At 41.3% G+C, this 21721-nt stretch overlaps 1 protein-coding gene across 12 annotated transcripts in view; it reads left to right on the forward strand.

Annotated features, from left to right (window-relative positions):
- The window catches only part of TRAK1 (trafficking kinesin protein 1), a 131077-nt gene extending 113650 nt beyond the window's left edge, over window positions 1–17427 (forward strand). For 9 of the 12 annotated variants that reach the window (XM_046938177.1, XM_046938178.1, XM_040696040.2 and 6 more), the window contains 3 exons: window positions 610–939; window positions 9575–9677; window positions 14461–17427. In XM_046938177.1, coding sequence (XP_046794133.1) covers window positions 610–939; window positions 9575–9677; window positions 14461–15259 — 1232 coding nt within the window. In that variant the 3' untranslated portion in view covers window positions 15260–17427. Of the gene's footprint in view, window positions 1–609; window positions 940–9574; window positions 9678–11050; window positions 11139–14460 lie in introns of all 12 variants that reach the window. The other 3 variants (XM_418813.7, XM_004939479.5, XM_025147511.3) reach the window with 2 other exon arrangements.
- Window positions 17428–21721: the final 4294 nt, after the last annotated feature.

A 21721-nucleotide genomic window follows, 5' to 3' on the forward strand; every position in this document is an offset into this window, starting at 1 on the left:
AGTTACGTAGTAGCTGGCTGTCCGTGTAGTGTAGGGACCCTGATAGGGTCCATACAAGTATTTGGAGTGGATGTATAGCCCAGAAGTCTTACTTGCTTACATGTGCTTGGAGTTGATGTGGCTTTCTAACACGTTAGAATGCTGACCTCGCTGTATCCTCCTGTCAGTGGCCAGTAGTAAATACTAGCATGTTTCTAGCACCTTTCTTAGTGTGAGCTTAATGCGGGAATATGTGGTTTATATTCTTAGAGCTTTCAGTTCAACTCTTAAATATAATTTTTTTCTACTCCTGCTTAATCCTGTGAATTTAAGGAGATGAGAATATTGATGGGGAGGAGATGTGCATGTGCACAAGTGTACCACGTTCTGCCACCAGGCTTTGCCTAAGTGCTGATACAGTTGGTTTATTTTGTACTGATCTGGAAATGCTGAAGCAGCTTTGCCCTGCAGTATGTCTTCCTAGAAGTATTAAGACTGGTTCTTGGAAGCTCCAAACTATGAGTGAGTCTGAGGTTTGGACTTCTGGATAAACCAAGTGAGATTTTTGGCCTTTTGGATTCTGGATTGATTACTGATTTATTTGCGGTTGTCTTTTTGTTCCCTTTCAAGGTTCTGCCACTTTGCACCACTGGCAGCAGCTGGCTCAGCCTCACTTGGGTGGGATCCTGGACCCGAGGCCCGGGGTTGTCACTAAGGGCTTCAGGACCCTGGACCTCGACCTGGATGAAGTGTACTGCCTTAATGACTATGAGGAAGATGAGACAGGTGACATTTCTTACAAGGGCCTAACTACCTCGACGCCAGTTCAGCACACAGAGACCTCAGGTGAGAGGTCACAAGCACAAGTGACTGTTTCAGACAACAAGAATAACCCCCGCCAATCTCAGGCTTTCACAGAGGAGATGCAGGAGTCCACGGCTGACGATGATGAGGGGTCTGGTGAGGGAAACTCATTAAGTCCAGTAAAACTGACATCTTTACAGGATTTTGATTACTGGGCCATTCTCACATCTCTCCAGAACAGCATCCATAATATCGCTTTGTGTGTAGCATCTGCACGGTAGTGTGTGCGGTGGTTAGAACATAACCATTCTAACATTGGCTCAAAAATCCTTTCTTTAATAATCTTTTAGTTTGACACTTTTTTTCAGTAACAGAATCCGTGGTCAATATTTTACTTTATTTTGATAAGAGAAGGCTGCTAAAAGAAATGATTTATTCACAAACCTGTGTGTGGCACCTGTGGGACTTGTATGTGTCCTGAGTGCACACTCACTTCAGTGTGTTATGTATAGATAATATATATTCTGTATGCTTACAGTGTAGATATTTTCCTAACTTTTCATAAAGGGTGATTCCATACTTTACATTTTATATATGGGAGGGGGTGGGGAGGGGTGGGGTGGAGGGGAGGGGAGATGAAATGATGACAAAAGGTGCATATCTAAGTTGCCCTCACTGAAACAAATGGAAGTGCCTTAAAATCAAGCCAGGAAATTCTGCAATTTTAATTCATTTACCTCAGATACAAGTATCTGGTTTTAAATTTTCTTTGGGATAAAACTTAAATTGAGATAAATAACTAAGAGGATGTTTTGGTGCCAGAAACAATGTTTTCCTCGTTTCCTGTCCATCACACTATTCTTAACTTCTATCTTTCATATTTATACCGTATAAAGACATCTTGAAATGATTCAGAACAACATAGGTTATTAGATACTCTGAACTGACGTTCTCAGTCCATTCTTGTATGAACTTACAAGTTTTCAGAGTATAGATGTGTTTTGAGTTTGCATGATTTCTTTCTCTGTTGATTTTGTTTTGTTTTAATAAGCTTCATAGGATTGCTAGTTCTTTAAGATTTGCCACTGGTAAATAACTGTATTTAAAAGAAAGAATCTTTAAAAGAACTCCCTTCAGACTTGTTTCTATGTAACTACTTTAAGTAAGGATGCTTTCTTCACCCTCTTTTTTTCTGGAATAAATCATAACTTATTATTTGACCGATCTTTGAAAGATCAGATGATTTCTCAGGGCTAGACAGCAATATTTCTCAGCTCTTTTTGTGAAGGGCAGAGTATCTGTTGCTCTCATTAGTGGGCCAGTTCAATGCTGTCAACCACTGAACATAAGCTACTTTAAGTCAGTCGTAATAAGGCTAAACTTCATCCAAACCCTTCAACTTCCCTTTCCATTTGCAAAAATTGGCTTTATTCTATGAAATTGTTTAGGAATAACAGTGTTCTTAAATTTTTATATTAATGTGGATATAAATAGTACCTCCACAGATGTGTACAGTTTTGTCCAGGTGTTCACCATTTGAAGTCTAAATAATAACAGCAGGAAAAGCACAAGTTCTAGGAAACATGGACTGAAATAATCTAAGACTGAAGTAACTGACTTTTCTGTAGTCTACAGAAGAAAATATTCAAGAAAAGATGATTTATTTTAAAGTGTGTTGCTGCAAGGAGGAAGGGAACAAGCAGTTTTTCATGTACTCAAAATAATAGTGTGAAAGTCTATTACTTTGGGCAAAGAATCTTCCAATTACAAGAACAGACAACACAGGAACATGTCAAAGGTTGTGAAACTATTGTCATGGACTATATAGAGAGAGGCGTATAGATAACAGCTTTTTATTCTTTTCAGAACAGATCAGAAAAAGGTCTGTGGCTAAGGATTTGGAAGAGATCTTTGTTCAGAGTACAATTATAAATCTAGGCCCATGTTATGATTACAAATTGGTGGGAAAAGACTTGGATTCATCTCCATCTCCTTTCTCAGTTGTAATTTCACTGCTGGTCACTGTAGAACAGGCTGTTCCCTAGTGACTGCTGATTTTTCCTGGAAAACTCTAGTTATCTCAGATGAGGCTTTTAAGCATATTCCCTACATTATAAGTTGGCAAATGAATAAAATCCTTGAAGTTATGCTTGTAATCTTACTTGGGTTGTTTGCTGAGTAATTTTGATACGTTACAGAAGTTGGTCAAAATGATCAACCTCTGTCTAGGACAAACAAATTGAACATTTATTTCCTGTTCTTTTTCCTTCATCCAAATCGCCTGGCTGCTTAGGATTTCAGAGAATCCATAAGCTACCACGTTATCTATTTCATTGCTCAGATGAAGTAAAGATACTGCTGTGTCTGCTTTTTGTTGAAGCAACTTGTCAGGTGGTATACAAGATACACTGGATGTTTTGAGAGTAGGCACTTATTAATGTGGCAGTGCTTTTCTGAATCCACAGCCTGCCCACTGAAGAATAATTTATGGAAGCAGAAACATATATTCCTAGCTTATGACTTGATTTTGTATTTTAATATTGAGCAGCCACTCTCTTGAAAAGCCTCCTCAGCATTCTTTGTGCGTATCCTAGGTTTCTTGTTAAGAATTGCAGTGCAGGCAAGGGTGTGTATGGAAGTGTGTGAGGTACTCCAAAAGGCTGTTGTAGCCACTAGTTAGCACCTCATTCCTTGCCTGTTTCCAGGAGGTGTTCTAGCTTGTGGTGTAAAGAATGTGTAGAGAATGTGGAAGTAAAATAAAACAAAAAGGGAATGAGATAAATTTCTTGGATACAATGCTTGACTGCTTATGATGCAAGATAGATACGTTGTGGAAAAAATCAGATTTAAGTGATTCATGGATGGCAGAAAGAAATCTCTGCAGATGCTATTGGAAGACCACAGAATGTGTCACTCCAGAGCTACAGCTCTTCTAACCTGGAAACAAAATATCTTTGGAAATACTGCCTATCAGGACCATTTCTAGCAGTTGTAAATCATCTTAGCCTTTTGGGTAGGCACCTGCTCTGTTTGTGTGTATGCTGTGAAGATTATATCTTACCCTTTTGTCTTCTCTGGTTGAGTACTGCGAGGTTCTGTTCCTCCTATCATGTTGTTAGTGTGTAGAGAGCTGCTCTGGGTGAATTTGAGATGAGCCCAAAACAAAGTCCAGTGTCCAGAGAGAAGAAATTCCTGGTAGTGCCAAAGATGTCTTACAGCCAAAGTAAATGTATTCAGAACAGAATATCAGTTGCATCTCGTAGAGAGATAGAGTGAGAAATCACTGTGACTAAAAAGTTACGAAAGTTACGATCTCTTTTTTTTTTGTCCCAATGTTGAGAAATTTAGTATTAGTTGATGTGTCAAATAACTTCCTTACCACCACATACAGATTGTATCCTAATCATGGCACTGAATATTTCAGAAGAAATTAATATGCATGCAATTTATGATCTCTATTCGGTCTGTTGGAACTACGTATTTTGTGTGGACTTGATAACTTGACAGAGGCTTGATTATAAATTCCTGAACTGCAGATTTGGCTAACACCCAGAATTAGTTTGAAATTTGTATGCCACTTGAATGGAGACTCTTCAGCATTTTTGGAATGGTAAAGAAGTTACAGGACAAGGCTATGGTAACACCATCTAGGAGTGTTAACTTCTTTAGCACAAATTTTTTATTAACTTCAGCGTACTTTTTATTCTTTGAAACTGTAGTATATTTTAAAACTGTATGAAGTCTGTTTGTTGTTTGTTAGTTTGTTGTTTTAATTTGCTGCCTTTCAGATACATATTTCCCTTAAGCAAAAAGAAAAACCAACAAAGCAAAACAAGCCATTCAAGCACTTAATGTTCTTCAAGTTAAACTATTGTGAATGTTCTTATTTTGGAGTTAAAAGGACTACTTAATTAAAGTTTGGCATGTATGTAATTGCGTGTTAATCTTGGGTGCAAACTGATCTTCCAGTACTTGAGTTTGCTAGGTGCGCTGATGGGTTGCTTTGCTTTCAACAGAGTATGTGTACATAACATTACAGGATCAGCCTCCTGTACTTCGTTTCTAGACATAAATAATGACGTGGAGATCTTTTCAAATAGATGCCTAAAAATCACAAAAACACATCATGAATGTCTTACATTTGAGTTGTTTTAAGCAGGGTTACTATATATGCTTAAAGTAAGAGGTTATCATTGTATAGAAAAGCAATAAATTTTGTTACTCTTAGAACTAAGATATGGATGCATATTTAAATATATATTTTTTTCAAATAGCATGAATATGTCACAGAGATTTTTTTTCTTAATGAGCATTTGCTGTCTGTGCTATCAAAATGCTAGAATTTCAGTTTAGGGGTGAAGTCATCATGTTGAAGCCTTATTAAATACTTCAGAAGTCATTTTACATCTGCGCTCCATGGTTAAGTGAGAAGGAGACCTGAGCCAAAAGAAAGCTAAGAAAATCCTGTCAAAAGGATATCTGCCTTTTCTGAGGTTTCAAGCTCTCTCTCTTTCCAAAGTCAGAATAAATAGAAAGTTTGAAAAGTTAGATATTCGGGAGAAAAGTTAAGAAACATGACAGGAGTAATGTTCCTGGTATAGACATACGTATTCTCAGAGGTTTAGAGTAGTCAGGTTTATTTCCAAAGACAACGTTTACCACAGTATGTTGTTCTCCTAACAAGGCACTAAACCACTTTAGGACAGCACTATGCGCACATCATAGAGCTTTTAGTTTACCACTTAACTCTGTTTTGTTTCAGTAGCCAACCCCTGCATCAGATTCAGCATATCCTTTATTCTCTCTGTCCTATCAGCCAGGAGGTTTTGGTGCAGGTGGCACTGGGCGTCAGCACATTCACCTTCAGTTGCCTGCAGGAAAGAACTCTTCAGAACTTACAGAGCACATGAAGCTGCTTATCTTGTCCTGTGAATCCAGTTAGATATTGGCACAGCTGTCCAGAGAAGCTGTAGTGCCCCATCACTGGAGGCACTCAAGTCCAGGCTAGATGGGGCCCTGGGCGCCTGACCCTGTGGGTGGCAGCTCTGGGTGGGCTGGTTGGAACTGGGTGGGCTTTAAGGTCCCTTCCAAACCAAGCCATTCTGTGATTCATGACCTACCTTTTGGAACTTTCAGCTTAGCTGTGCATGAAGTTGTTGGCATGGACTGGTAAAAGCATCTCAAATGGTAACACTTTGAGGAAGGAGGTGCCCACCTAACAGTCCTTTGTCATTATTCACTTCCAAATCCATGTCTAACCAGCCTGTGCTATAAGGAGATGTAGAAGTCTTTGGCTTCCTGCTTTTGCTAAAACACAAAGAGGGGAGAAAAGACGATCAGAATGGCTTGCTCCAAAGTTGAACTAAAAGTTTACTTCTGTGTCAGTCTGGATCAAATCATACTCTGAAGGTTGCTGGGTTTTTTATTTATTATTTTATTTTATTTTCTAAAAAAGTTCATTCTTGCATAACCCTGTGTTAGCCCGACCAGATCTTTGTGTGAAGTGCAAATACTTATTGGCCACTGTGAGCTCTCTGTTCCTCACTATTCATCTAACACAACAGAGAACTTGAGGTTGGAACCAGTGTTGCAGAAGTTAAAGCCATTTTACCATAGCTGTCTTTTACACATCTCCCTCAAGTTCAATTTGTCTGACACCTTTTTGTGGGTGAGACGGGCCACTAGTTTACCTGTTACCTTTCTCTGCATAATCTGGTTTAAGATCCAGACTGTATAAAGTCTTTTGAGGGCTCCCTGAGCAGACGATTGTGTCCTAAAAGCACCTTGTTCTTTTCTTTGCACTGAGCAGATGGCCCGTAAACCCTGAGTGTGCTCAGAGTGGGTCTGAAACAGCCCTGAGCTACAGAAAAATCAACTTTGTGTTTTAAGTAGGGAAGGCTCTGTTTTACCAGAAGATGGAGCTCTCTGCAGACAGGTTCTTGATTAGTATCTGGGTTTGGATTTCTTTTTTTTCCTTCAGTGTTTGAAAAGATGTCTTTACTGCAGTGTTTGTGCTGACGGGAGAGTCTCTTTGAGCTTGTAATGTTTTGCATTTTTTCCCAAATGCCTAAGAATTGATAGAAGAAAGCTTAATAAGGTAAAGCGTATTTAATTACTGCAAGCCAAAGCACAATACAGCTGCAATCTAGGGGTTAGTTAGATTTTTATTTTAGGGGAGAAGCACATGTGCTATTTAGTTTTGGAGTATTCCTAATGGACAAAATTACATGATTTTTCTGTAAATATTGTTAAACAATTACATACAGTTTGTTTTTCATGCAGATACGGAACTTAATTGTCTACTTTTTGGAAGAGGAGGTGATAATTAAAACAGATCTGTTTTCAGCCACAGCCACATAAAACAGATTTTCCTAGGCAAACCTATGTGAAACAGATGGAGGAAGAGTTATTCAGATACAGTCTCTTTTTTATTCTTATAAAAACATAGTTTATTCTTAAACAGTTTATTCTTAAACCCCTACTGCTGTTTTCTTTATCACTCAATGTTACAATTTTTGTTGTGTATGTGAAAATAGCCTCATCATAAAATTACGTATTACTTATTCAAAAGTTTATACCAATTCAGAATATGGCCATGCTTTATGAAAAATTACTGGGTTAGGAATGAATAATTTTGTTTCTATTTTATGAACTTTGTTCATTTACAGCAACAGGTTCTCACTCTCTTTGTACTGTGTCCAAAGGATGGAAAATGCAACAGCAGTATGATTCATCCCATTGTTGACTGATGGAGGATGAAGCTGGTACAGAACTTTCTTAGTGGTATTTGCGGATGGAATACATCCTTGGAAAATGATTTTCATTGATTGTTTTGATTTGCTTCCTCTTACTAGGGTCAAGTGATTTCTCTACTTTTAGCAGCCTTCTCCTATCTCTGACTCATTAGTAACAATGAGTCTTGCTTTTGCTAATGCAGCTACATATCTTCAATGTGTCTGTTTCCAATCTGAGGGGATACCCAATGGATATTATGAATGAGGACAATTCACTTACTGTATTACAGCTATGTGCTTCTTTGGGTTGAGCTTGCAATCTAAACTGGCATTGCTTTATTTTGTTCTCTATTCATCATCCAGGGATAACTTTATTTCTACTTGATTTATGTCACAGTCCTTTGTTTCCTCTAAATAACCAATTTTCTTTCATGTCTAGTTATTTGAACTCTTTCTCCAGACTTTCTTTTAACTCTCTACATTATGGAGAGAATCATGATTGCTAGGCTGTGCTCCCTTGTAATAACTTTATAGTGCTCACACTAATCTCTAAAGCAACTGGATTCCTGAAGCGTCATAATTACCATCTCTGGAGGTGAAGTAGAGCTTGTTGTTATGTTATGCTGTGCTAACATTTGAGTGTATTAACCTGACACCCCAGTGGGTTTTATTGAAATATCCTTCTTTAATGTACAGCAGTACATTCTGGTTCTTATTATAAGTTAGCTTGAGTCACATGTCATATGCTTAGCCACTTCTGCTTCCACTGTTCACACCCCCCGTGCTCTGCCCTTCACACACTGCTTATGTGTTCCTGAGGGACTACCTAAGTGCGCACACTATTTTGAGCTGTGATACTACTTTGTGTATAGAAAAGGGAACACAGCCACAATTGAGACTTGCCTTGCTTCTGCTAAGCATCTCTGGAAATTTCAGAATGGTGTCTGATCTAGCTGGTCTGTCTGTTTGTCCTTTGCAATGTGTTGGATATTTGTGTACTGTGGTATTAAAATGTGGCTAACGTGGGGGAATGGCTCAAGAGGGTTGGGTTGAAACAAGAGGGAGGGAGCTGCACACAGTTTCTATTGCGCATGTCTTTTGACCACTGCTAAGTTTGGATATTAAGAGAACCTATGCAATCATGATATCTTTGATGTAATACTTAACTCTGGGTGTTCTTCAATCAGCTTTTCAGATGCATGGCTCTTAAATTTTCTAGTTATTTTGCTATGACCCTGGCTGCATTATACAGCAGATTAATGCATCCAGAGAAGTATCTCTACTAAGAAGAAGGCAGTTGGCCAAAGTCCATCAGCTTTTAAACTATAAGCTTCTTTCCCCAGTTAACGATACATTAACAGAGGGAAATCTTTACAGCCACAGTTACGGGGAAAGTGCTTTACTACGCTGTTTAAAAGCTGCTGTATTGTGCAGCTGAGGACATACATTCTTAAAGAACCTAAGCACATGCACAGGGGAAATGTCACAGATGCGCAGTAGTGGATCCAAAAAATTACCACTTTCCTTACCATGGATGTGAGAAGAGAGAAACAGTGCTGTGTGTCCATTCCCTCACCACCCCAACTTTTTGATCTGTTCCTGTAGCACTAGCAAGCCGGATCCATTACTGAAAAGTGATGGGGATACCTCTTTGTGGATCAATCTCAATGCAGAAGTGCATGAGCATTCAGCAAATCTCAGTGCTCCTTAGCTGCTGATACCAGAGAATGTTTGTTGTCATTTTCCAACAATGAAAACTGCTGGTTTGGATAAGGGCTAGCATTTCAAGTGTTGCCTTGTCTAAATCTGTTTTCAGCAATGGTATTGATCATGGGGAAGCTTCAGAAGAACATTTTAGCACTGGCCTTGGAGTCTTACATATGTTTGGAGAACCAAGTGTTATAACACCATAGCACTTGTATATTTCACTTCTCTTGCATTGATCCTGTCTGAGGTATCTCATCACTTTTTTGCATCTGTCTTATTAGCACACAGAAGTTTGGGTTTTTTTTTTTTTTCTGTGTAAAATGCAAAGAATTTGCTTTTTTTTAATTTAGTACCTCATCCTGGGAAGTGCATGTCACAAACCAACTCCACCTTCACCTTCACCACCTGCCGCATTCTGCACCCTTCTGATGAGCTCACACGAGTCACACCAAGGTAAGGGTTTCCCATGATGGCAAAGCCTTCCGCTGTATCAGAGTTTCCCTGTGAGGAAATGTAAAGTAATGGCATGAGCAAAAGCATTAGCCACACTGGTGAATTACAGTGCACCTCTGAAATTGTTCCTCCTCTTTTCAGTTGCCTCAAGCTGATTTTATTTGAGAGGCACTTGTAAAGTTTTAGACAGCCAGTCAAAACAGCTTAAATTTTATTATCTGCTGTTAAAAATATTGCAGGTTCAGAAATAATGTAGATTTGTTTCCAGTATCCAAAGCTAGCTATGCCAAACTAGTCACAGATGCTATGCACGAATGATCAGAATGTGGTGTTGACCCAAGTGTGCGTCTTCTGTCTTGTCTAAAACAAAACAAAAAAAAATGGAAGGAGATTTTTCTCTGAAGGACAAACTGAAATTTGTAGTGTGGGATAAAGAGATACACCAGTAAAGAAACACAGAGGTAGATGCTTCGGTGGTACCCAGGAAGTACATGAGGAATGGAGGAGGAAACGCAACTTAATCAAACCAGGGAGCTGTCTACTCTATTCCTTGGTTAATTGTTGGAAATAAGTTCTTAGCAGCCAGGCTCAAACCAATGGACCAACTACTATTAATAATTAATAGTATTAATAATAATAATAATTAATAATAGTAGTTGGTATGTATGGGCAAACCTTTATGGAAGGCGTAGAGCTGAGAATTGAGGAGGGGGAGTGAATTTCATACCTAAAGAGGGCAATTTCCTTCCTTAGCAAATCAGAAGTTAAAGTGTGTTTTTCTGTTTAGAAGGACAATGCCTCATTGCTTTCTCTATCCCTTTCAGCTCCTATGGGGGAGTGTACCCCTGTGTAGGTACCCATTCAGAGATGGTGTGTCTAGACTTGTTTAGACATCAGATGGGCACTGGCCACCTAAGGAACGCATGAGAAGTAAGGGTATTAAATATGAACACCTCTGAGGTGATAAATACATGTAAAGGAAATAGGTGATGATTAAATGTAACTTTTCTGCTTCCCTTTCCAATTGTAGTGAGCTAATCGTGGCCTGGCTCATTTTTCTTTATTCCCTCTTGTCTTTCTCTCTCCTCAACTCTGCTGCTGAAGAGAACCCTTTATTTGGCTGCAATTCTATTTGATTCTTTTTATTGTTGAATTGCTGTTAACTGTGGTTGTAATAAACTCCCTGATCATGCTGGTTACTAATAACAAATCAGCCATAGCTGACAGCTAAATTCAGTACATCGTCAGGTCACTTGATTACTCCAAAATTCATTACTGGTTTGGGAGGAAAAAGACCAAAATAAACACTGCGATGTATTCAGTGGGCATGTTGAAGGAGCTCCTCCTTACCAACTATAAATGATTCTTCACAGGTCATGTGAGAAGGATGAGGAAACTGCATTATGTCGCGTTATGCTGAGAGGAAATGTAGGGCAGACACTAGGACCCAGCGTGCAGGGGGTGAGCAACACTGCCTGTGATGGCAGGGCCACGTGGAGGGAATGCCCGTGTTTGCGGCACCAGCTAACCCCAAGAGTTCAGATACTCTCCTGCCTGGTTTCATTTGAACCTGGCCTCTAACCCAGGCTCTGCTCTAACCTGACTAAATTTCAACCAGCTCCTTGAGATGCTTGTTTGTTTGTTTCTTCTCTCAGTCTAACTCTGGCACTGTCCCTGGGCTCATTTGTTGAGCGCAGACTGAGCCTGTTTCTGTGTTGCTCTGCAGTGTTGGTCAGTTTGAAGGGGAAAGTATTTCTTGTTTAAAGTAATACTGAAATGATCAACCAGTCAACCAAGAAAATAGCACCTACATAATACCCACTTCCTTGCAGGGATGTGTTTTTTTTTAACTGCACTGTAATGCGTACCAGTACTGACAAATGAGTATAAATGCTAATCTAACTATTTCTGATATTGAAATCTGGGGCTGGGGGGGGGAGCAATTCAAGTGCTGTAGTTTTCATCTCATAACTAGGACATCTTAGAAGCTTCTTGTCTTGAGTTTCCAAAATGCACTTCATCCTGTTCTGCAGGAAGTCACTTCACAGAGCAAGCTCCCTTCCTCTTTCTGCTCTCTCCCTCATGCTTTTCAAGATTTCTTTTGTACTTGCGTTAGGGGAGATGCATCACAAACTGCAATTGCAGCTGTGAAGATGTAGCTCTAATCAGTGCTTAAGAGAGGAGCCATGAGCTAACTCTTTGTTTCTGCTCAGCCTTACCTTCAGAGTGTGTGTGTGGGTGCGTGTGGTCTTAGCTTTGCTGGGAGTCCTCCCCTGCCACTGACAGTTCTGGCAAAGTGAAGAGAATTCCTAATGATACTTTCCTGCAGCCCAGCTGCTGCCTGTACTGACTGCCGCAGCCCACGAGGTGGTGTGAGATGACAGATTTTGGGGCAGCTCGGCAAGGCTGCTTATCAAATTATGTCACCGCTACATATCAATTCTCTCAAAAGTGTTTCACTACATTTTCCAAATAGGAATATGTGGGATTCCTCTTGCTTAATTGTAAGAAAAAACAAAAAAAACTTTACAATTTTACTGCTTTCAGTAGAAGTTGTTGCAGTTCAAATCGTGGTAGGGATAATGTTGGTTAGATCCTATTTAGCCAGGAAGGCATGACCTGAGACTCGCTGACATCAGGCCAGTGTTTCATCATTTAAGGAGTACCACAGAGATGTTAGTGCTGCTGACTTTTAGGAGATCAGTGGACTAGAGTTTGTCGTATCAAGTCATGTCAGCTGATTGCTGTATGCAATTAGACAAAGCTCTCATCAAAAACTCAACAAAACCTCCTAGGGTTTCCCATTTCAGCCCAAGTAGTGTTGACTCTGTTGTAAGTAGTGTTGTAAGGTTAAACGAGTCTGTGATTATATAGGCCTTTTTGTCCTTATGGACAAAAAAAGATGTGATTATTTGGCCCGAGACTTACCTACACCTGGAAATCCATCCAGATTGTTTCGATATGGCTATTTGATTCATTCCTTGGTGCAGAGAACCCAACTGCAGTTGAAGTTGCATGCTATGGCTGAACCAATACAACAGCTTGGCTCTTTGGAAAAGAGTAATCCCACCCTTACCCATTGACCCTCCCACTTGCTTAGTTTATCCCTCTCTTGCTTTGGCTTTGGTGCTTGTCTGACTCTGCTGAGTGTCTTCTACTTGCTAACCTGGCAAGGTAATGGGGAAGATTTCCATCTTTGAGCAGTGATGAGCTCTCAGGTCAGTAAATTCTTGTTAGCATCAGCTTTTGCATTGTTAAAGACTTTGAGAATGCCACTAGAGGAATGAATCAGTGCTTAAGGTAATGTTACTGTGGAATTCACTTTTTTCTGTGAACATACGTGGCAAAAACGTGATATCCTCAGCATGGTTAGAAATTGCCAGAAAACTTTTTTTTAAAGCTTCATAGAACCCTTAGGATTCTCCCAAAAAAACGTGAACTTGAAGAGTTATGGGTGACCTACACACCTTATTTCTGCAGTGACTGAGTACACCATGGCTTGTTGATGAATGGTGTACCTTGGACTGCCACAAATTTTGAGTGAGGATTATATGTAGGTAAACGTGTCTTTGCTGACCAAATCTGTGACTACCAAGCTTTTTATTTATTTATTTATTTAAGAATGACACGGTAGTGCCAGAAACACTCAAATTTTCAGCATCTATGAGATGTCATACTGTGGTACAGAGGATTTAGAATGTTGCCTTTGTACCAATAATTGATTTGAAATAGATGCTTGCATTAAGTCTTTGTTTCTTCAGATAGCCAGCTTTCTAGGAAGAGGATGGTTTAACAAAATGAATGTTATTTGATATGTCTTGAGAAATTTCAAACTCTAATAACCAGCTTAAGAAAAAAAATAATAAGACAACAATAACCATAAGTATGTAAGGTTTGCCACTTTTTCTAAATATACATTGCCAATGTAACCTTTGCTTGCCCTTGGCTTAAACATAGTTTATTCTGAAAAGAAAGAACTAGATTTGGGAGAAAATTTAGCCATGTTTCAAACTGTAGAAACCACTATTGTAGCTGAATTAACAGTAGAATGGCTCTTTGTCATGCTTAGTTTGCTGCTAAGTTATCAGCTAACTGCTGGCCAATCGATGACCAAGAGTTTGACTGTATTTTTCTCATTTTGATGGTTGTTCACACCACTGTGTGAACCATCACTGTGTGAACCATCACTGTGCATCAGCATCAAAAGTCAGGTCCCGCAACCTCTTCTCCTTAAATGTAAACAAATTATACATAAGGGAAGAAGGACTAGACTTTTTAGAAGTGCATGTTGGTGGTAACAATTCCAAATTCCAGAAGCGTTGCCACAAAGGCTTCTGTAGCAAATATGTTCCCCTCTTCCCTTAGCTTTGCTGTGACCCAGCAGTGCCAAAATGACTAGCAGTTAGGTGCGCTCAGAAGCCACGCTAGAAGCCTATTCCACTGTTTTCTTGTCCTGTGGAAGCAAGTGAGAGCTCATAGCTAATAGATTGGGAAGAAAAACTGAAGAAGTTGATCACAAACCTGTCAGTTTAATAGTTTATTGGAAGAAATATTGGGGGTGGGCTGCTGAGAAATGCACTAATCCCTTAAAACTGCCTGCATAGAGGAGAGATGCATTTAGTAAGAGGTGTTTCCATATTGCTCACATTTATGAGGATCTGGGAAATTTACATTTTCCCATGCACTCTCAAAATGGATAAAAGTCCCTGCTCGAGGCTAAAAATCTTGCTTACAGTTTTAATTCCTTAACAAGAGAATAATTTGACTGTTCCTTTGCTTTCAGCCTTAACGCAGCACCTACTCCAGCTTGTGGCAGCGTTAGCAACTTGAAAGGCACCCCGGTGGCTACTCCTTGTACTCCTCGGCGTCTGAGTTTGGCTGAATCCTTCACAAACCTGCGGGAATCCACAACAACAATGAGCACATCTTTGGGGCTGGTGTGGCTGCTGAAGGAAAGGGGCATCTCAGCAGCAGTGTACAATCCACAGAGCTGGGACAGAGCCAGCAAAGGCACCCTCCTGAACACATATTCCCCTAAGATGGCAATCATTCCTTCCACTCCACCGAACTCACCTATGCAGACACCTTCTTCTTCCCCTCCGTCTTTTGAGTTCAAGTGCACCAGCCCACCTTATGACAACTTCTTGGCTTCAAAGCCTGCTAGTTCCATCTTGAAGGAGGTGAGGAATAAAAAGAACATCAGGAACAGTGAGAGTCAGACCGATGTGTCTGTTTCCAACCTTAATCTTGTGGACAAGGTCAGGAGGTTTGGTATTGCCAAAGTTGTGAGTTCTGGGCAAGTGCCAGCTCCCCCTTTAACTGATGACCAGGGACCTCTTGTCTGTGGGGCACAAGGATCAGGGAGGGCACTTGTTCCCGGAGGCCTGGCACCAGACACTCTCCCGCTGGGCTGCCCTGCTGTTACCAGTGCCATTGGGGGCATCCAGCTGAACACTGGCATCCGAAGGAACCGGAGCTTCCCCACCATGGTGGGTTCCAGCATGCAAATGAAAGGCCCGACATCCCTCACCTCGGGGATCCTCATGGGAACCAAGCTCCCAAAGCAAACTAGCTTACGATGAAGGACTTGTATTTTTACAGCTAGTCTTTTTAAATGGAAATATTCACATTCTTTCTCCAGTCCTCTTTTCCTCTCCCCACCACCCCTTCATTGCCTCTTGAGTTTGACAAATCAACTTCGTGCCTAGTGGGAGAAATGTGTAAACTTTGTATAAATGTGTAAATATGTACCAGTTCTATTGTAACTAATTGGATTATTTTACTGTTCGATTGAGTGCAGAAGGCTCTACGTTATGATTGCTGTATTAGGGTTAACTTGCTAACCTTTTGAAAAGGTTTTTTTAAGATGCACTGAAAAAAGACAAGTACAACAGAATATAACCAAGTTAAGTTGAGTAGAAAAAACATGAATTCTGTAGCTAGTCTAACTTGAGTTGAAGGTGCATGGGAAGCGGTTGAGTATGTTATGTGAGAACTCGCATTTCATCACTTGAAGCATGGGAGCATTTATGCTTTGATAAAGCACTCAGTTTAACACTTGATAGTTTTGATTTTGCTTTTGTAGATGAGTTGAGCTGAGTTATTTGAGTGCCTGGCTGTTATGCCTGAATGGATGAAACTTTATTCTTTTTCTGTTCTGTATTCTCCTCCTCTTCGATACGATAAACTTGAACTAATACTGTGTAGAGGTCAGCAGGCCTACTGGGTACCTGGAATATTGACATATTTCTACCACTGCTGTCTCATTTGGCATGCTTATGTTCTGTGTGATTTCTTCGTAGTTTTTGTTTTTCAATGCTGCACTGGATTGTGGAAGGGGAAAATGCTTTACTATGTGTTGCTGCCACTGAAACATGCTTTGTCAGTGCGCCCAAAGAACAGTTTTCACAACTCATGAGGTAAACGTGGCTGTGACTTCCTAGAAGTTGGAGTTGCGGAATAGATTGACAGATAAGAATGTTATATGAGAACATGTAGCAAAACCAGTGTTAGGAAAAGGTGCGTCCTTGGAACCTCAGCAGAGAACCACATAAACATTTAGTAATAGAATGGTGCAAGCTGGGAAATGCACCTTGCAGTCAATAAGCTGATATTCAGGTTTTGTGCCTGCAGAGGACCACGGTCTTATAAGCAGAGTGAGAATGTTCCCTACCCAGTTTCTGTTTTCTTTTTTTCAAAGAAACCTTTTTATTCCAAATTTTGACCCTGGCAAAGGTAAAAGTATGTGAAACAATTTATTCTGCAGTGAATTTACATTGGAAAAGAACAAACAAAGAAACAAACAAAAAACACCTCCCAATGCCAAACCTGTAAGTTCAGTTAAGAAACTAGAGACACCACCCACCACTGAGTTGTGGCCAAATGATCCTAATGTGACTTGCAGTTTTCTTGCCTGTTTCTCCCAAACCTCTGCTGGGTGCTTGTAGAGGGAATTGAAAAGAACGGGAACAGACTGGAGGGAGCTTGTTTCTGTAGCTGAGCAGAGCCCCAACATTCTTCTTGAAATGGGTAGGGGAAAAGGAGCCCATGGGGCTGTTAGCATCTGCTTTCTTCTCCTGACAGTTCTGGTTCCGTCTAAACCAAGCTCCCTCTTTGTTGCCACCATAATCACGCTCCGTGTCATTGCCGTGAATTGAATTTGTACCAGACTGTTACTAAATTATTAGCACTGATAATTTCTTGTATAAGTGAAGCTGTCTTTTAGTCTTTGTGACAAGAGATAGGTGATTTTTCTTTCTTTTTTTTTCTTTTTTTTTTTTTTTCTTTGAATGAAGTCGTTATTTGCAGTAGTGCTATGGACACTAAGGATATTTTTTGAGAAAGAAAAAACACATCGGTCGGTTACTGCATGTGTTTGGAGACTTATATTTATTCTATGAACTTAAAATGTTTTAGTAAAATGTCATCAGCTCTCTTTGCTGTTGTATGTGTGCACTTATTGCAAGTAAATTTAAGTACCTTTTTATTTGAATGTAACAGTAGATAGAATAACAGTTGATTCTGGAGGATCACGAATTCAATGGACCATTTTATATACCCAGAGGAAGAAAGCAATACTGTATGCGAACTTAAATTGTAGAAACTAATCATGCAACTGGGAAGCATTATTCAGCCTTTAAATAAGCAGTCAGAACTGTCGGCCCACCAGAGAAAGTAATTGTACCACGTCAGAAAGATGAAATTTAAATTTTCTTCACTAATATCAATAAAATAACAACAACAAAAAGAAGTTGCATTGTTACGCATTATTCAGCTTTTTGATGTTCTCTTATGGTGATAAATACTCCACCTTCTCCTGCTTTCATCTCTCAGTCTAAGCAAAAGGAAGAGCCTATCACTATGTTTGGTTTGTAAGTTCCTAATTATAGAAGTGGCTGAAAAGTTCTGAGATGGGAGACTGGCAGAACTGATGAAGATCAGGTCAAAACAAAAACCAGTGAAGTAAGTGCTTTTTGTTTCTATTAGAATACCAAGAACGAACAACCAGACATTATGTGGCTTGTGCATGTTAACTGGGAGAGGGATGTGAACTTTTCACCTTAATATGATGCAAAAACCATAGTGACAAAATGTGTTGGATGTAGCTCTGGGCAGCCTGGTCTAGTGGTTGGCGACCCTACCCATAGCAGGGGGGCTGAAACTAGATGATCATAATGGTCCTTTTCAACCTAGGCCGTTCTATGGTAAGTGCAGCAATGAGCAAGGAGGGACTTGCCAGGTTCTGCTGTTGGTTGTGGCGCTGTCCTTGGTACTGACAGAGTAACAGCTCGCTGAGCAAACTCCCGGGTGATGAGAAAGGGCTGCCTTGTGGTTGCATTGTTGCTTTCAAATGATTGATCAGTTGCTCTTGCTCCATTCTCTCCTTGCTGCAGCATCCCCATCTGCACACAGCTTGCGGTTTGCCTCCCTGCCTGATCCCCTTTCACGTCCCTCTCAGCCACTGTTGCTCCTTGCAGGGCTGTGCAGGTGCTGTGGCTCCCTGGTGACAGCTGAGGCCCTGGGTGAGCTCTGTATCTCTGTAGAGCACAGGAAGCATCTTTTTTTGGGTACTGCCTTTTCTACATCTTGTCTCCCTCCAAAATTAATAGCTTTTTTTTTTTTTCTTCCCCCCCCCCCCCCCCCCCCCCATCCTAACTCATCTCTATTGGTGCAAATGACAGCTTCTGCAGTGACCTAAATCCCTGACTTTGGAAAGAACAAATCGTGGGGTTGGCTGCTTGTGCTGCATCATTATTTTCTGACTTTTTACCTGGATACAGGACAGTTCTGCTTCGTGGATGTGTTCCCCAGTGACTGCAGTGGATTTTGCAGGATATGGGGTATACAGAACACCACCCAGTTTCTGCTTCTGTAAACAGTGCTGGTAATGGGAAGGTTCCTTGGTTTCTCACTTCAGGACACCAAATTATGCCACAGGGTAATGAAAACTGCATGAACTACCTGGAAGCTCAGCCCATGTATTTAATGTACTTAGGTAATTTCAAAGCAGAACAGAACTAGAGCATGAGCTAAGCCTCAGAAGGCCAAATGGCTGAAGAATTGCTGCCTCTGTTCAGTAGTGTTCCTCCTCCTTGCAATATCCAAATATCTCAGAAAGTTCACTAGACACATCTTCACCACGCCACAGCCAAATATGTGGTTGTCCACCTTGGGATGCTGGGCAGGAGGTAAGAGGAGCGTGTTTGCTGAGAACTGATGGAGACAGGGCTGTGGGCATGAGAGATGTTCTTTGGGGAACATGAGTGGTATTTCAGCCCTGTGGGGTTCATTTCTCCTTTCTTTTGCATGTTTCTAAAGCACTGGATACATAACCCAGTGGTGCACAGATTGAATGCTAGTCCTCAGCTTCCTGAATGCTTTTCTTAGCAGCTTCCCACATTGTACCCAAAAATCCAGCACTGCAGTGAGCTGTGAGCTGCATCCTGCTGGTAGGGGCAGGACCTGATGGCTGCAGCTGTGTTCGTGCTGAGGGCTCAGCATTGCCCAGCTGTGTGTGCTCTGACATCTCGCTGCCCTGCTCAGCCCTCTGGTTCCTCACAACAAGCCAAATGAGTGCACAGAGCAGCAAGAAAATAACAGAAGAGCTGAAAGTTACCTGAGCTGTAACACAGGCAGCGGGCTTTTATGTGAGAATAGCACACATTGAGGAAATCAATAATGTTTGTATTTAAAAGATTTTAGAGATTTTTGTCCTACTGGACTAAGCTTCAAGCTGTGCTGCTGAATTCAACTGCTGCTCAGTTGACACAAGCACTTAGGAATGATTAAAGCTCTAACAAGCCGACAGCCAGATTTTTGCTCTTCAAGAGGAATTTAATGAACTCAAGGGATACAAAAATCAAAGAAGAAGCAGCCTTTCACCACTTTGCTAGGACATTGCATTTCTCCTGCCCTATGAATTCCTGCATGGGCAGGGAGAAGAAGTGCCTGTTTTGGGCTCAGGGCTGGAACTGGGCCCTGCAGTGCTCCCCTCACTGCAGTAAGGATGGAGGACGGGGGCTGCTGAGTCTCACCTCAGCTGCCCCTTTCATCCAGCCTCTTTTCACCCCTGAGCAGGCAGAGCTCCAGGCTCTCCCCTGTTCATTTACATGGAGTTTGCAGTGAGCTGCTCTGCTCACAGTGATGGCACCTGTTTGGAAACTTGATTGATAAAGCTGCAGCAGAACCAATGAAATCAAGCCCACAGAGAAGGCGAACTGACTTTAAATGCAAAAAGTTATCGGTTTGCTATTTAGCCGGTGTTCATTTAGCCCATATGCAAAGTGTGCTTTCAAAGGTGGTTATGTCTCAGCACTCAGCGTGGGGCCTCCCATTCAACTGCACTGAGTGGCTGAAGCCCTCAGCCTGGAGACTGGAAAAAAAGAAAGGAAATGACCCACCCCGGCAAGGACCCAAATCCAGAAATACCACTGAGCACTCATGGGGGGATCTTAAGGGTCTGGGCTGGCTGGGGCAGCACACTGAGGTCAGGGAGAGGAGGTGCAGCTTTTTAGGAAGACTTTACCACGTCGTTATCTCCTGTATGTCATCAGTCTCCATTTGGATGCTGGGGGAGTCACCGTTGGTCCCTTTATTCCCCATGTCTGTCCTACACCCTGATGCAGCATAACCATTCAAACAGGATGGTGACTGAAAAATAAGATGGGGTTTCTCTGAAGCTGTCCAGCACGCAGGCAATGTGCTTCCTTAAAGCCTTCACGCTGCTGGTTGGCTGTTAAGCAAAATAGAACAGTGCTCTCCTAACTGCTTACACAACCAAACTTGCAATGATATGAGTAGTATCAGAGGCAATGTTGCTAGTGGTCTGGCAGGGGTGGAAGCATTGTTTTATACCTGGAATTTGCTCACCTGCTGGGGATGCAGAGGGACCCAACCACGGTGTCTTTCAAAAGGGAGAGGAATGGCATGAAATGTCTTTATTCCTCCACCCTCCTGCCTGTAGGAAATGAGACACAAAAAAAGGGGGGAGATGGGGTTTGTTTGTTTCCTAATGAGAGCATTCTCAGCAGTAACATTAAATCTGTACCCACTCCCCACCTCTGGCAATATGACCATCCTCAATGTGCAGGGGACAGAAATGTTTTGAAATGTTGTTTGAATGCTCCTGTCAGTAAGTTGAAAGACAGTGAAGTAACTTTTAAAGAAACAATCCTTTGGGAAATGCTTTAATATATGCATTTTTAGATTAATTTGTATTTTCCTCAGTTAAAAAATAAAATAAAATTAATATCTTGCTTGGGAAAAAGCGGTAGTACAGACTGTTTTCCCAAAGGCCGTGATGAATACGGGAGAGGATGCAGCTATTGAGGCTCGTAGTGTTTGGAGAGGAGCTGAGAAAAGCCAGAGGAGGAGGCTTGGCAAGGGGCTGTCTGGAAGGAGCTTGAGAGGAGGAAAAATGTGTGTGGGAAAGCAGTTTTGTGCTTTTGAGATGAGATCCACAGAAAGGGGAGAATTCTCTGCTACCATTTGTTGAAGTGTCTCTTATGCTGCAGATCTTTGCAGTGCTGTCTGCTCTCTCAGCTTCTGCTAAGAGCAGCTCCTCAAAATGTTATTGCTTCTGCTGTGCTCAGTGCCTCTCACCAGCACCCTTTTTAACAGCCTGTGATCTGATGGCTCCAATACCTTGCCCCTTTTCCCTCATGATCACCCTCTGCACAGCTCTCCGTGCCCCTCCCCCAATGAAGGCCTACCTCACCGCATGGCAAGAAATGTTCTCTTTATTCCGTGGTTCACAACCATCAGCAGAAATTTCACATTTAGCTCACAATATAAAGTAAATATGCCAAGGAGGCAAAACACATCAGTGTCATTCCTCTTTTCCCTTTAGCCCTGGTGGGTACGGACTACAACCACTCAGCCCTCCCCAGCTGGGGGTCACTGTGAGGATGGCAGGCCTTTTCTGGCAGTGCTGTGCTGCTGTGGTGGTACTTGGACAAATTCTCCTTAGAGTGTTCACAGCTGTTGTGAGTGTCACAAGATTTCCCTAGGAAGTGGCTCATTTGAGTATATAATACCTGGAATAT

The sequence above is a fragment of the Gallus gallus genome, chromosome 2, assembly GCF_016699485.2.
Source record: "Gallus gallus isolate bGalGal1 chromosome 2, bGalGal1.mat.broiler.GRCg7b, whole genome shotgun sequence".
NCBI classification, from domain to species: Eukaryota; Metazoa; Chordata; class Aves; order Galliformes; family Phasianidae; genus Gallus; species Gallus gallus.